The sequence below is a fragment of the Macaca fascicularis genome, chromosome 1 (genome assembly GCF_037993035.2).
Source record: "Macaca fascicularis isolate 582-1 chromosome 1, T2T-MFA8v1.1".
Taxonomy (NCBI): domain Eukaryota; kingdom Metazoa; phylum Chordata; class Mammalia; order Primates; family Cercopithecidae; genus Macaca; species Macaca fascicularis.
In genome coordinates, this window is record NC_088375.1 from 40,386,548 (window position 1) to 40,403,317 (window position 16,770).

Sequence of the window (16,770 nt, forward strand, 5' to 3'; positions counted from 1 at the left end):
TTGATGTTAAGAGACAACCCAAGGCCTTCATAAATTTGCACATACTACCAGATCATTTATTTTTTTCTTAGAACGTGTGGTACAGCATAGTTGTTTGCTGTCATTAACTTTTACTAAATTTTTCTCTGAGTAAATAGATTTTGCATAGGCTAGAATATTTGGTGAAAGAATCTTAGGAATTGCCTTTTCTTGTTCCTTATTCTTACTAAATATATTGTTGACTTGTTTACCCTGTGGATCCTGGCCATTGCCGAATTCTATATGCAGTAAATCCTCAGTAGGTTCTTGGAAACTGCGGAATGACTTACAGCAGGTCCTAGAATAACTTGTTTCCTTCAATGTTATTCTCTTACAACATTGTTTAAAGTCTTCGTTTCCAAGAATCAAGCAATGATGTTAAGTGAGGACTTAAGTGTATAGTCACAGCTTGTATTGGGATGTCTACCATATGGTAGATTAACTAGGATTTTGGTCAGATTGCTTAAGTCTCATATCTGTTATTTATTAAATAACAGTAGTATTTGCTTCACATGATTGCTTTGAGGGATAAACTTTTTTAAATGCATGTAATAAACTTAGAGTTAATAGTGCTAGCTGCTGTTTTTACTTATTTGGCGTTTTCATCAATAGTTACCTTATTTCCGTCACTAGTCCTAGCAGGTAGCTATCTTTTCAGAGTCACATTTATCAAAGAAATGGTTTTATCGTTCAATCTGTTGTTACATATGTAACAAGTTTAAAACAAAGCTATATTGATAATATATGCTAAATTAGCCATTTCCTGTTACAACCACTTCTGTCATTCACTACTAAGATAGCTTCCCCCTGCATGTTAGCCTCAGAATTTGTAGTCGGAACGTGTACTTCAGGGATTGATGTAACACTTTTCAAGTAAGCCATGGACATTTCAGGCTCCTTTCCAAATTGAAACCATGAATTTCTAAACATGGAGGGTCAAAATATAAATTAGGATAATCTTTTTTTTTTTTTTTGAGGCAGAGTGTCGCTCTGTCACCCAGAACGGAGTGCAGTGGTGCAGTCTTGGCTCACTGCAACCTCTGCCTCCCTGTTCAAGTGATTCTCTCACCTCAGCCTCTCTAGTAGCTGTGATTACAGCCACATGCCACCATGCCTGGCTAATTTTTGTGTTTTTAGTAGAGACGAGGTTTCACTATTTTGGCCAGGCTGGTCTCAAACTCCTGACCACAAGTGATCCACTCTCCTCAGCCTCCAGAAGTACTGGGATTACAGGTGTGAGCCACCATGCCCAGCCATAAATTAGGATAATTAGTTAATGTATTTAGGATTTTTCTACAGTTACGACTCATTAAGAGAACAATTTTTTTTCTTTTAACAGAAAATAATTCTGAGGTAGGGGCCTCTGGCTATGGTGTTCCTGGGCCCACATGGGACCGAGGAGCCAACTTGAAGGATTACTACTCAAGAAAGGAAGAACAAGAAGTGCAAGCGGTAAGGCCAGCACCCTAGGTTACATCTCTGAGAATGTGATTTGGGACTTAGTTAACAGCAAGGCTTAGGATATTAACAAGTTAGTAATTGGGTGCATTTTTTAACAGGTTATTCGAGACTACTTATTAGCACAAGTCATCATAAAGCTAAACTACTCATTTACTCTTGTTATTCACATTGCCTATGGAGGAAAAAGTATTTTTTCTTGGCAATAATAAAAAGGTTTCCTCTTCAACTTTATAGGAAATGTAATTATGTCAGGGGACCTTATTTTATGAGCACTTAGAGTAAAAAATGTCTTTAGTAGTATAGCTAATTTTTCCACTAAATGTATTCAGAGTGTTCAAACAAGCACAAAGAAGTTGTCATTTTTTTTTTTTTAGGAAGAATTTAAACGCAATGTATTAACCAATAGCTTGTTTATATAATAGGGCCTTTAGATGCAGTAGAAACTAATTCTGGTTCAGTTTTTGACTAGGATTATAAACTATCAAAACAGCTTTTGCATTATAAAGGATAGTACAAAGACGGTATTAAAAATTTCTGGGTCTTAAGTGTGTATAACTAAACTTAATGCAGCCAAATTTATCATTGATTCTGCAGACTCTAGAATCAGAAGAAGTGGATTTAAATGCTGGGCTTCATGGAAACTGGACCTTGGAAAATGCTAAAGCTCGTCTAAACCAGTATTTTCAGAAAGAAAAGATCCAAGGAGAATATAAGTACACCCAAGTGGGTCCTGATCACAACAGGTTTGCTTGTTTCGTTCTTTTCCTTCTGTAGTAAGTTAAGGTGGTTTTGGATATTCACTGTTGAATGTAATCTATTTTTGTACATTGGTTAATTGTGTGGATTAGAAGTGAGTTATTAAAAGATACGTTGATTTGCCCAAGAATAATTACTGATATGTATTGTGCAGTTTCCATGGTTTTCACGAGTGTGAATTTTAGCTGTGTTAGAAGTTCAGCGTAAATCTGCTTTTTGTCATGCTAGACATTTGAGATGCTCATTTGAATCTGAGAGGCAAAAGTCATAACCACAAGTGCTAGTTTGTCCCTAGTTGATTTAAAAACCAGCCAAAGGTGGTGATTTTTTTCACCTTGGTATTGTTAGAGGCCGTTACGATTTCTTTAATGGGTCAGGTTAGATACTTAAGTTTTGAGTCCCAGAAGTACATCGTATTGCATCTACATCCACATTTCACTTAAGCCTTGAAAACTGCCAGCTTTCTTAGGAGTCCTTTTGAAATTTAAGGGCTTATCTAAGTAAGGTCGAAAAGGAACAGCCTTGGTCTTTGTATGTGGGGTATACTTTTATACTGTTAAATGTATAAAACTGAATATAAAGGGAGGTCGTTTTAACAGTATGTTTCTCAGCCTGCTTGCTGTTCTTCCTGAGAGCATTCCAGGGTGTAGTAATTATTACTCCCAGGAAGGCTCATATGGATTAGACTTTTCTGGGGAGCGATGTATTTTTATTAGAAGGGAGGGGAGGTTGTAATGGAAACCTTTTTGAATGATTCAGTTTGCTGTCCGTACTTATGAAATAAATTATCCAAATATATTAAAAAATATTTTTATCAAAAATCAAAGTGTTCTCCCTTGGATGCATCTAGCGACCCTGAAATAATTATTATTAATACAAAATTTTGTCACTGATCAAAATGATATTTAGAGCATGGTTCCCCCTTCCTCCCACTGTTTTGTTCAATCCTGAATTCTCAAATATTTCTGGTGTCAGCCTTTTAAAACCCTCAGGTTGCAAAGGAGTGATACATTTGTTGATGATTTGTTTTCTTTCATATTTTGTCTTTCTGAACGGATTGGGCTTGGTAGCACTTGGTGACTTTAAGAACAATAAGATACCTAAGTGTGCCTGAAGCTCATCGTTGCAGACATTTTTTGTTATCAGTATCTTACCATAGATTTCTGATACAAAGCAGTGACGAATTCAGGAAAAGACAATGTGGGAGGCACAGAAATTGGGGGAGCCAGGACAGCATTGCTCTTTGTATGTCCTTTTATTTAAAGGCATAACAGACAGCAACACCAGAGGTCTGTGTTCATACACACATGTGCTGCTGCTTAGGCTGAACTAAGCAATCACATGGGAAACTATTGTAAACTGATTTCTGGTGTCGCTGTTCCCCCTAGGTGGAGGAGAATGAGATTGAGTGCTGACTTTAAGCCTGGCTGAGAAACATACTGGCATCGATGTCATTAATGAAAGGGTGGATGTTGTTCCCCTGAAAGCCAGTGGCCTTTGACCCCTGAAGCCGCTGTGCCTGAAGGTCAGTTCACACGAGGTATAGGAAGGAGTCTTAACATTTATTTTTTTCTTAAGCCTCACCCAGCCTTTTATTCACACCACCAAGTCTAGGTTAGAATGTATCTGAGCAGTGAAGGGACCAGAATGCATAGTTTTCAAAGGGCAGTTTTTCCCTTACTAAAACCTAAATTCATTTTTTAGACTCTGCTAGCAGTTTTAGATGTAATGTTACAACATGTGTTTTATTCTCCAGGACCTGATTTAAATAAATGTGATAAAAATAGGCTAAGTTTTTTGTCATCCAGGGCTGCTTCCAACTGCAGGCAGATGTGAGAACTCTGCCTCAGGAGCCATTGATTATGCACAAAGTGTATGTGCATGTGTGTTTGCGTATATTAGCTTAATAGATCGCAGTCATTACTGAGTGGCCTATGCAAAGGAATCTTACAATAATTATAACTGTAATGTAAAACATTTGGGGCCTGCTTTATTTCTTGGCTCCAAGCTAAGTGGAAAATTCCTTTTCATGGAATGTGTTGTAGCTCTTGAGACTCCAGCCTTTGGAATAAGAGTAAGTAAATATAAAATCTAATACCCTAACGTTTTCCTTTCATGAACAATTGGCTCATCAACTTTGATTATAGTTGTGTTATGCCATGTTGTATATTATATGAAGTTTATATACTTCATTTGTTCTAGGGTTGGGCAGAAATAAATGTTGGTAATTTTTTTTTTTTTCTGTGATTTGCCTAAGCAGTTGGAAAGCCTGCCTGACTTGGGAGACCTGGATTTGCCAGTTTCTAACAGTGAAATTTCTAACCTTGCTTGTATATGTTGTTACAGGAGCTTTATTGCAGAAATGACCATTTATATCAAGCAGCTGGGCAGAAGTAAGTGTTACTGTTACCCAATATTCCAAGTCTTTGTATAGAGAAGGAATCTTCACATTTAAGTCTTGAAATACAGAAGCTGTATTATTGAAAGAGCACGTGATATAAGATAGCATCTAGGGTATATATTAGAATATTAGTAATTATAAAGTAGAGGCAAAGTCTCCCAGTTTGCATGTGAAAACAGACCGTGTTAGTGTAGTATTTCAAAAGTAAGACACAGTGAGATGATTAGGAATCTGCCAGCGTCAAAGAATTTTAAACTTTTTTTTTTTTTTGAAATGGAGTCTTGCTCTGTCGCCCAGGCTAGAGTGCAGTGGCGTGATCTCGGTTCACTGCAAGCTCCGCCTCCCGGGTTCACCCCATTCTCCTGCCTCAGCCTCCCCAGTAGCTGGTACTACAGGCGCCAGTCACCACGCCCAGCTAATTATTTTGTATTTTTTAGTAGGGACAGGGTTTCGTCATGTTAGCCAGATGGTCTCGATCTCCTGACCTTGTGATCCGCCCGCCTCAGCCTCCCAAAGTGCTGGGATTACAGGGGTGAGCCACTGCGCCTGGCCTTAAAACATTTTTTCATTTTTATATATAAAATGAGTTATTTTGAGTGGATGGGTAATACTAAGGGAGAGAGGATAAAGGCGGGCTAACTTATGTCAGCTCACTTATCAAGGTTAATTTGGCTAGTTAGGCAGAAAGATATCTTTGTACCCCTTTGCTTTATATTCATCTCTCCTAAAGCTGAATGATACTGGAGGAGAGGAAACTTTCTATTAATATTTTCTTTAAGGATATGAGTAACTTAGCTTTAGTTTAATGCTGAAGTCAGCAAACTATATCCCTCTGGCCAAATCCAACTTACTGCCTGTTTTTATAAGAACTGTTTTATTGTGTAACATAGCTACACTCATATTTTAGACTTCACAGGTCACACGTTGTTATTTTCGTTTTATTTTTACAAATCCTGAAAACCGTAAAGCCATTCCCAGGCCTGTGGTTTGTCAAACTCTATTGTCAGTAAGTGCTTTCACACATTAAAGGCAGAGTTGAGTAGTTGTGACAAGAGACTCTATGGCCTGCAAAGCCTAAAATATTTATTATTTGACCCTTTATGGAAAAAGTTTCCCAAATCCTGGTCTAGTTAACCACTCTGGACCCAATTACTTTTACTGGTTTATTTTTTACTCTTTGTCTTTTCAAACTATGTTTTCTTCCCCTTTTTTAATGCCCGATGATCTTAACAGTGACAACTTTGTTGAAATAGATTATTTGCTTTCATAATATTGATTTGTATGAGTCCTAGTATCAGCCCGTAACCAAAACAGTTGGTTATTTAGTTGCTAAGCTGTTGGGCAATTTCTTTTGTTTAGCTAGAACCCATGGCATACACTGTATTTGAGAGCTTCTTGTGTACGTAAACCCATAGTTTCTTGTGATGTTTCTTCACTTAGGTGATTTCTTTCTGGTAATCCTGACCTTACATTACAGGGATTTTTGCACGAGAACATGGATCAAATAAGAAACTGGCAGCACAGTCCTGTGCCCTGTCACTTGTCAGACAACTCTACCATCTTGGAGTGGTTGAAGCTTACTCTGGACTTACAAAGAAGAAGGAAGGAGAGACAGTGAGTCTTTAGATTTAATAGACTTGTGAGATAGTGTAGGATTCAATTTAGCTCTTGTTTAGTATTTGGCTAAAGAAGTTTAATTTCAAGGAATCTTACCTCAGGGAATGAAAATGGTCCTGCTAATCATCTCTGTGTCTGGCATAATGTTCATAATAGGCAGTGAGTAAATAACCATTGAAGTAGTTCTTGCACTAAAGGGAACTGACTGTTGGTTTAGGAATATTGTAGACTTAGTATTGACTGTATAGTCTTAGCCCCATTGTAGTAGATTTGAGTAGTGTTGTTATGTGTGATCCTTTTTCCGTAGGTGGAGCCTTACAAAGTAAACCTCTCTCAAGATTTAGAGCATCAACTGCAAAACATCATTCAAGAGCTAAACCTTGAGATTTTGCCCCCGGTAAGCATAAAGCTATTTAGTTCACATTTGTGTAAAACACTCAGTAGACAAGCAAGTCATATTTTTTTTTTCTTATTTTTTAATAGCCTGAAGATCCTTCTGTGCCAGTTGCACTCAACATTGGCAAATTGGCTCAATTTGAACCATCTCAGCGACAAAACCAAGTGGGTGTGGTTCCTTGGTCACCTCCACAATCCAACTGGAATCCTTGGACTAGTAGCAACATTGATGAGGGGCCTCTGGCTTTTGTGAGTGTAATATTGTTTTTGAGATGAGACTCTTGTGTTTTACTCTTGACTATACTTCATTAGTATGTCTAGGTAAAAAATGGATTTATTTTGAAGCAGAATTACATGCTTTGTTTGACCATGTTGGCTTTTTGTTTTACAGGCTACTCCAGAGCAAATAAGCATGGACCTCAAGAATGAATTGATGTACCAGTTGGAACAGGATCATGATTTGCAAGCAGTAAGTCTGAATTATTTAGACATGTAGTGCCCAGAGCTTCAGAACATTCTAGGTTTGGGTAAAAAGTCAAAGAATAATACATTTTGCCCTTTTTAGGAGGGCACATCAAAAGATATGTACCAAACTGCTTAATCCTAGTTACCCCAGAAGTTAGTTGCTGTGAGTTGAGGGCCTGGGAGATAATTTCACTTCTTAATGTAATTTAATAAAAGTGGAGAGATTCAGGGCAGTAACTCCTTTTGTTGTTGGGTTTTTTGTTGTTGTTTGTCTTTGTGTTTTCCAAATAAAAAATTAAAATGTTAGAAGGAGTGCATGTGCGATGTTCAGGGACAATGAGAAAATTTAGTTTTTGGACAACACCAAAAGATACATTCTTCAGAAGTTTAGTGGAAAGAAGCAGTTCTATTAGAGAAATTTTTTGGGGAAAAAAAAAAAAAAACATTTTATCACTAAGCCAATGGAAATCTAAAAAAGAGATGGAAGTTTGGTTTTTTTTGTTTGTTTGTTTTCTCGAGACAAAGTCTCACTGAGTTGCCCAGGCTGGAGTACAGTGGCATGATCTCGACTCACTGTACCCTCCGCCTCCTGGGTTCAAGCCGTTCTGCCTCAGCCTCCTGAGTAGGTAGGATTACAGGCGCGTGCCACCACAGCTGGCTAATTTTTGTATTTTTAGTAGAGATGGGGTTTCACCATGTTGGCAAGACTGGTCTCGAACTCCTGACCTCATGATCCTCAGCCTCCCAAAGTGCTGGGATTACAGGCGTGAGCCACTGCTCCCGACATCTAGAGATGGAAGTTTTTTGAAGGATCAAGACAGTTGCTTCTAATGTGTTGGTAGAAATTTGACTAAAGTGTGACTTTTCTAATGCAGATCTTGCAGGAGAGAGAGTTACTGCCTGTGAAGAAATTTGAAAGTGAGATTCTGGAAGCAATCAGTCAAAATTCAGTTGTCATTATTAGAGGTGCTACTGGGTGTGGGAAAACCACACAGGTTCCCCAGTTCATTCTAGATGACTTTATCCAGAATGACCGAGCAGCAGAGTGTAACATTGTAGTAACTCAGGTAAGTAGTAGACCAACCATGAAATACCTGGAGACCAGACTATTTCTAATTCTTTCTTTAACTACTTTTTGTGATTATATAAGGTTGTGAGAGTTAGTGTTGTGCCCTTGAAATTAAATTTAAAAAAAAAAACAACAAACAATAAAAAGAACTTAAGTCTTTTTCTAATCTCTAGTATGCTACACTAGTAAGCAGAACTGGACTATGAGGGATTCTTTTTATCTGGGCTTAAAGGGAGTCTCTGGGCCTAGAATCAGACTGTCAAGATTAAGAATTCTTTGTCCTAATGTTCATCCAAATCTTTATCATCTCTGTCTTACCACCTTGATATTGAATAAAAACCAGTAAAACAGGTAATGGTTAACTTATGCCATGTTCTATTTTAAGCAGTAGCTTTTAAGAAAAAACTCAATCGAAGTTCGTAATGACCCTAAGATGTAAGTACTATTTCACATAGTATTTGTCTTTCAGTAAATTAACTCACAAAGAAGGTAAAATGCCCACGGTTATACAGAAAGAGGTAGAACTAGGATTAAAAAACCAAGCAATCTGCCTTTTAGGATTCTTCCTTTTAACTAACACTGTATTACCTTACCAGCAATGAGCAGTGCCTGCGAGTTTGTCCGAGTACTTAGGGAAGAACTGATTAGCTGTTCTCAGGTTAAAGCAGTTCCGTTGGCTCTACCCTGTACTTCAGGCACTTGATGGGAGAGCATTGCAAATAGCCAGGTACTACCTCTCAGGTAGGCTTACATCTTGACTTAGAAATTTTTTTTTTCCCCAGTGGGTTAATGTTGCTTAATCTGGGAAACATAATCAATTTTCAGAGGAGAGTTACGAACTTTGAAATAACAAAAAGTGTGCATGTTCATTTACATTTGCATGTATAAAGCATATATCTGAAGCTTTTTAACATTTCTGAAATTGAGATGCATTTTTATAATGTATGTTTTATATGAGAATTGGGTTTTCACCTGAAAAAAATTGCTGAAGGAATCACGTTGCATCCTAAGGCTTATGATATCTTAGCCTTGAAAAAAATATGATAAATTCATGTTTTTCTGGGAAAGGATTCCTAGCTTTCTTGTTCACAAAATTTTCTTTGATTTCCCGACTCACCCCTAAAACTGGCTATGGATTTTTTGACTTACAGTGAAGGCCCGAGCCCCAGATATCATCACACTCCAATAAAAATTCTTATTCTTAATTCTTAATTCATCTTTCAAGAAGAACATTGTTCAAGAGTGTGCAATTTTACAGAAGGGAAGCCTTGAGCTCAGCTCTGCTCTGCTCTTACCCGCCTGTCCCCTCTCTTACCACTATCCATTTCTAATCTCAAAAGCAGTTCCAGCATATAGCAGAAAGAAGTGCAGAATTTAACAGGCGAGCTGAAGACAGGCGTCTCAAGTTGTCTGCATGTCATAAATAGAGTAAAAATTCCTGCCCAAGTGAGAAGTGCTTTGTCTCACTGTCTTTTAAAATGTTCAGTGGCATGGAAATGTATTAGCAAACCTGTGTCTTCTGATTTGGGGTGAATTACTGTCATATTGCATCTACATTCTGTGACTTACGTTTTTGTCCTAGTGTTTGTCCCAAAGTCAGTCTCATACCTCTGAACTGTAACAAGTCTTGAAAATTTTAAAAACCTGTATTGTGTCCTAATATGTACGTAGTTCGAAAGTCTCAACTAAACATTTATAGTTCAGCCATGAAGGTCCGGTAGGTCTAAGATTTAGTTAAACGCATTCAGATTCATCAGCACCTACCTATAATATGAAAAGTAGGCCTGGGCGTGCTGATTGGTTATTACAGAATACAGTTTTTTATTTTTGTTTTTAATATACTGTACTGTTGGCACAGTCTGAGATAGCAGTATTTATTTTTGCAGTAATACCGCTGTTGAATCATTTTTCCCTTATCTTACACTTGTAGCCATCTATAGGAAACCACATGAAGTCATCAGTTAAGTATTAGAAAGTTTTTTTATGTTCCTGATTTTAAGTGTATTATCTCAGTTCACAGAGCACAAGTTGAGTTATGGACTGGAGTATAACAGAATGAGTAGCTCAAACCATGACATCAGCCTTAGTGTAAATTCTCAACCAAACTCACTGAATTCTCTCCTTCAGGCTATCCATGCTCAAGCCACTTAAAACCTGTGGGCTATATGCAGAAAATTTTAAGTAGGAAATAGTTATCTTCTACCTTTAAAGTTGTTTGAAAGAGACAAATTTTAATTGTAGGATATAAATCAAGCATATTAAATTAATGTGGTTTTATCGATCCTGTACTTACTCCATAGTACCATCATTTCAGGATGTGAGCTGTTCTTTATACAAAATAAACTCAGAACCTTAGAAGATGGAGGTGATGAAGCCTGATACATTTTGTAGTATCTAGTGCATTAGGAATCTTGACATTTTGTGGCAGCTTAGTCACATTACTGTGTATTTAACGCTCAGATGTGAAAAAGAGCACAGTTGGGACCTTTTAGAACTTCAGTTCTGAAAGATGGAAGAAATTGCTGCAGTTGTGGGTAAATGGCAAGAGGTGTACATCAAAGGTATGGATTCTAGAATACTACAAAATAACAATTTGGGAGATACCTCCAACCTCTTGTGGTATAGAAAGTGTTACCCAGTACCTGGTACATAGAAATTTCAGTGAGTGCTTAGTACGTATTATTAGCACTACTTCAGTTAAACCAGTCAGAAGTGTGAGGAAGAGGTTAGCACTTGGAATTACCTACTACTATGGCTGGACTCCAGGCAAGAGTAGTAAAATTCTAAAGAGAAAATGAGATAAGCAGATACATGGAATGAAAATTAAAAGAAAAGCACATATCTGGAGGACAAGTTGGAACTATTCTTCCAACTTTCTGTTGGAAAAATACCTTTTGCTTTCATCAGTGGTACTGTCTAACTAGTCTCACTTTTGTCAGTTCCTGTTTTGTTTTTAGCATATTTAGTAATCCAAGTGTAACATAGTTAAAATAATAAAAGGTAAAGTAACTGGAAAAAGGATTATATTGGGAGTAAAGAAAATTTGAAGTCTTAAGTCATTTATGTGTCCTTAGGCAAAAATCACCTCTGAGCTTGTGTTTTTAATCTACTAGAGTGCAGCAGGAAAAGATTCTACTAGTATTCTGAAGCATAAATAAGGCATATGCCGCCCTGGTTTTTACTGTTATATTACACAAATATGATTTCTAGATGTCTCTATGTTCTTGATTCTTATTTATATTTGAGGAATATAGAATATGTGTATATTCTTATAATAGAAGTGGCCCTGCAGGTATAGATAGAACTTGTTTTACCTATGAGCCGTGCCTTGTATTTATTCACTGGCAGAATATATAAAATAATAATTGAAGCACAGAAGATCATGGGAAAAGCAATAGATTATTTAAGGGATAAGGAGAGCATCTTCATATGCTGTAAGGTGGCATGCAGTCTGAGAAGTGTTTAAATATTCATTGATACTCTCAGGTTAAGCATTGTCATCCCACAAAAAATGCCTGTCCTGTGAATATTTCTAATGAGCTAAGAATTAATAATTAGAATTTTTTTATTGCTTTTTGTGTACTACAAGAGTAATACATACACCTTGGGGAAATTTTAAGAATAGAATAATTTTTTAAAAATCCAAAACCCAGGCCAGGCTTGGTGACTCACACCTGTAATTACAGCACTTTGAGAGTTCAAGACAGTTGGATTATTTGAGTGCAGGAGTTTAAGACCAGCCTGGGCAACATGGCGAAATTCCATCTCTACAAAAAATACAAAAATTAGCCGGGTGCGGTGGCTCAAGCCTGTAATCCCAGCACTTTGGGAGGCCGAGACGGGCGGATCACGAGGCCAGGAGATCGAGACCATCCTGGCTAACACGGTGAAACCCCGTCTCTACTAAAAAAATACAAAAAACTAGCCGGGCGCGGTGGCAGGTGCCTGTACTCCCAACTACTCGGGAGGCTGAGGCAGGAGAATGGCGTGAACCTGGGAGGCGGAGCTTGCAGTGAGCTGAGATCCGGCCACTGCACTCCAGCCTGGGCGGCAGAGCGAGACTCCGTCTCAAAAACAAACAAAAAAAAAAAAAACAAAAATTAATTAGGCGTGATGGCTCCTCAGTGTAGTCCCAAGTACTTTGGAGGCTGAGGTGGGAGGATTGCTTGAACCTGGGAGTAATTTTTTGTTTCTTGAGAGACAGGGTCTTACTCTGTTGGGATTGCAGGGACACACCATCATTGCTTACTGCAACCTCAAACTCCTGGGTGGAGCAACCCGCCAGCCTCAGACTCTGGAGTAGCTGGGACTAGAGGCCTCTGTCACCAGACCTAGCTGATGTTTATTTTTGTAAAGATGATGTCTCACCGTGTTGCCCAGGCTGGTCTTGAACTCATTGCCTCCAGCATTCCTCCTGCCTTGGCCTCCCAAAATGTTGGAATTCACTGGCTAGCTACTACACCAGGCTTAAAGATGGTTTCTGATATTTTCATATGTATGCTGGGATGGACATACGTGTATACTCTTTGATTAATTGGATTAAATTCCTAGACATAGAATTGTTGGGTCAGAGGGTATGCATATTTTAACTTTTAAGCATTTTGCCACACTCCCGTCAAGAAAAATTACAGATTTCTAGTCAAATCAACGAGAGATGAAAAATTTCTCTTTTTAATATGTATTTTAAATGTTTTTTGTTTAAGTCAAGGGCTGTTGAGGAAACTGGAAGTTGGTAAATCAGAGAAGCATACAAAATACGGGAAAGAGATTGCGGGGTCATTTATTTCTTTGGTGTTGGAATAGTTGTCTTGAAATTGATGTTATAGTCATACTTACAAATTTAGCAAAAAGTGCTTCTGATCATGGTTTACAGGCACTTCTTGTAATTAGTAATATGTGATAATACAGGCACCTCCTGTACTAGTATTTAAAACCTCTATCGTGGCTTCCTTGGGATTTAAGATGTTTGTGTTTTTTTTTTTTTTTTTTTTTTTTTTTTTTTTTGAGACGGAGTCTCGCTCTGTCGCCCAGGCTGGAGTGCAGTGGCCGGATGTCAGCTCACTGCAAGCTCCGCCTCCCGGGTTTATGCCATTCTCCTGCCTCAGCCTCCCAAGTAGCTGGGACTACAGGCGCCCGCCACCTCGCCCGGCTAGTTTTTTGTATGTTTTAGTAGAGACGGGGTTTCACCGTGTTAGCCAGGATGGTCTCGATCTCCTGACCTCGTGATCCGCCCGTCTCGGCCTCCCAAAGTGCTGGGATTACAGGCTTGAGCCACCGCGCCCGGCCTTAAGATGTTTGTGTTTTGTGGGTAGTTAAGAACTAAAATAGATAACTGCTTGAGAAACGGGCCATCTCCTACGCATATTCAGTTTAGGAGTAATCTGGAAACCACAAGGATCGTAGACTTGAAAATAACCCCAAGGTGGCAAAGCCATCTCTGAGAACCAGTAGCCTGTGAACACAACACCTCAGAAGAGTCAAATATCCTAATATTTTAAGTCTTTCTGGAAGCCAGCTGTTAGTGGAAGTGTTAGAAAAGAAAAAAAGAAGAAAAACTATAGGAAAGACAGTAGTAGAAAAGGGGGATGATAGGTTGTAGAATGCAAGCAACTTTTTGAAAGTACGCAGAAAACTTGGTGGTTACATTTTATACCTTTAGTGAAATATCATTTTCACATTCCTTGACTCAAGTATGTAGGACTCTTTTGATGGAAAGATACAGAGCCCATACTTTCATGTAACACTATTTTTCAGGGTAACTGAGGTGCAGAGCACTGTGTATCTCATTTTGTTCTCACTGAATCTCTGGATGAAAGTGTGTATATTTGATGTGTTGATATTTAAACAGCTGATCTGACTTACAGGAGTTGAACCTTCAGAACTTCGGTAATTTCTATGAACTATAGAGAAATTCAAGAAAATGGTGAAATAGCTGGAAAAATCCTTACCCATTGCTAAATAAGATTATTGAAAGGATTGTTTAGTACAAAGAAGATAGTGATCGGTAAAAGCTACCAAAATTCTACACAGTGTGTTCAACAAAGTAGCTTTCATTCTTCTATCTTTATGGGCAGGATAAATATGAGCCCAGTGATAGTATACTTTTACATGTTACTAGCCTCATACCCTAATTAACTCTTGTATTAGGAGAATAGAAATTAAAATCATGTTTTATATTAAATATTACATCAGCCTCTGGTTTCCTAGTCATGTCCTAACATGAGATATCAAATAGGTACTTAAGTAAGTATGAAACTCAGAAAAAGTTTTCTCAAACAAGGAACTGAAATCTAGCCTGTCATCAGGAACTTTTAGACAGAATCAAACCCAAGGCAACTTAAAAGCATGCAGTATATAAATCTTCGTGTACCTCTGTAGCTGTACATTAGGCATGTCCTCATAGTATCCACCAAGTAAAGATTGTTTTTGTACTTAGAAGACATGGAACACTTCAGAAGAGTTTCCATAAAAAGGTCCAACGCTTAATCTATAGCATTCCGCTTAGAGTCTTGCAGATTGATTGTTGGAAATAGCAATACACAGTTTTTCCTGCTGTGTGAGCTCATCAAAAACAGTGATTTCAGTTTCCTATCTCTAGCACCTTCTCTGGCACCTGATGCAAAAGTGCATTGAATGTTTGTTTGCTGAGTTAATAACTGAGCAGAAGGTTGTCACAGTACGTATGGCCAAGAAGGCAATTGTTCACCTTCCTGATTCCCATAGGTCTCAGTTAAATAATTTTCTAAAACTGTGTTTTTAGTGTGGCAATCAGTTAAAAAAACAAACTCCCCTACGTATGCTGTGCCCTGTTACTGGAAAATCACTTTGAATACTATTTAAGAGTTGGAGACAATGACAAATTGTAGAATCATTTTATATACAAAATGAAAAACAACATTTAAGTTAGTCTGCCATAGAATCAAATAGTATTTTTTGTACATTTATTGTTTCTGTTAATTATTCAGCTGGATTACTACAATAATCCAAAAATGCTAATAAGTGTATCTAACTTTGTAGTTGTTAAGTCGCTTTACTTTTTTTCTGTCTCAGCCCAGAAGAATCAGTGCAGTTTCTGTGGCAGAGAGAGTTGCATTTGAAAGAGGAGAAGAGCCTGGAAAAAGCTGTGGCTACAGTGTTCGATTTGAGTCTATACTTCCTCGTCCTCATGCCAGTATAATGTTTTGTACTGTAGGTCAGTAATGTATTTTGATCTTTCATTTGAGGTCCATATTGTGGTGTTAGTGAAGAAAACTTGATAGCAGAACAGAATGACTGGAAAGAAGTAATGAGCCAGTCTCAGATTTCTCGTTTAAATGAAACTTGGCAGTTTTTTCCTTCGTGGAAAGTATGATATACCCATTAGATCTTGTAGCTTAGAGAAAATGAAATCATAAAATCATTGAAAACTGTATTTCATAGTACATTATCACTTTTTAATAGTTTAAGTGTAAATGTGATTGTTTTCTAAAATGATGCTGGGGTATCCTAGTTGAAATATAATTGTTCAGAGATTTGCTTCTTTGAACTTTTCTATAGTTTGTTGCTTGTTTTTCTTTTCAAGGTGTACTCCTAAGAAAATTAGAAGCAGGCATTCGAGGAATCAGTCATGTAATTGTAGATGAAATACATGAAAGAGACATTAATGTAAGTAACTTGAGAGGTACAATAAGGTACTAATTCTGCTATTTCTAACAGAAATCAGTAGAATGTCTTTGCTTTGTTTTCCATTTTCCCCGTTTTTATCATTATCAAAACCATGAACTTCAATCACTAAGATGTTGAAAATCCTTTTTTAGCGAGATTCTTCAATCTTTTTTTTGTTTGTTTTTTTCCTCGTATTAAACTTTACACAAAGCATTCTGGAGGTGAAGACCTATATCGTAAAGTATAACTGCAATAATAGCTGGCATAATTCAGCAATTGAACTAATGATTTATGACTAAATAGCTGATGGAATTTTTATGATTCGTTTTTCCTTGAATTGGAAGTTTATGATAGATTTTATAATGGTTTTTTGTTGTTGTTGTTGTTGTTTTTGAGACAGATTCTCACTCTGTCACCCAGGCTGGAGTGCAGTGGCACGATCTCGGCTCACAGCAACCTCCGCCTCCCGCATTCAGGCAATTCTGCCTCAGCCTCCTGAGTAGCTGGGACACCATGCCTGATCGATTTTTGTATTTTCAGTAGAGACAGGGTTTCATCATGATGGTCAGGCTGGTATCGAACTCCTGACCTCAGGTGATCCACCTGCCTTAGCCTCCCAAAATGCTGGGATTACAGGCATGAGCCATTGTGCCTAGCCTATAATTAAGAGTCTTTTTAGATGCTTTCAGCTCTGATCTTTTCAGATGTTAATGAGAATCATGCCAAAATTAGGAAGAAACTAGAATTTATTTCCAACCCCTCTTTTGGTCCTTGGCAAAACCTGTGTAAAATCAACTTGCTATGCAATTAAGTGATATGAAACAATATCCAAGCCAAGTAGTATAGTGTCTTTCAAAGATTTCAGTGCATGGGCAGCATGCTTATATAAACTGTCAACTGTGACTCAAAGCATTTCTTCTTTTTTTTTTTTTTCTTCTCCCAT

The 16,770-nt window shown here is 37.7% G+C and overlaps 1 protein-coding gene across 1 annotated transcript in view; it reads left to right on the forward strand.

Moving 5' to 3' along the window:
- Positions 1 to 16,770, forward strand: part of DHX9 (DExH-box helicase 9) — a 49,231-nt gene that overhangs the window by 13,592 nt on the left and 18,869 nt on the right. Inside the window, exons 5-14 of the mRNA XM_005540184.4 lie at positions 1,358 to 1,470; positions 2,074 to 2,222; positions 4,582 to 4,628; positions 6,114 to 6,250; positions 6,561 to 6,650; positions 6,737 to 6,898; positions 7,041 to 7,118; positions 7,990 to 8,181; positions 15,234 to 15,375; positions 15,745 to 15,827. Of these exons, the coding sequence (XP_005540241.1) occupies positions 1,358 to 1,470; positions 2,074 to 2,222; positions 4,582 to 4,628; positions 6,114 to 6,250; positions 6,561 to 6,650; positions 6,737 to 6,898; positions 7,041 to 7,118; positions 7,990 to 8,181; positions 15,234 to 15,375; positions 15,745 to 15,827 (1,193 nt within the window). The remainder of the gene's footprint in view (positions 1 to 1,357; positions 1,471 to 2,073; positions 2,223 to 4,581; positions 4,629 to 6,113; positions 6,251 to 6,560; positions 6,651 to 6,736; positions 6,899 to 7,040; positions 7,119 to 7,989; positions 8,182 to 15,233; positions 15,376 to 15,744; positions 15,828 to 16,770) is intronic.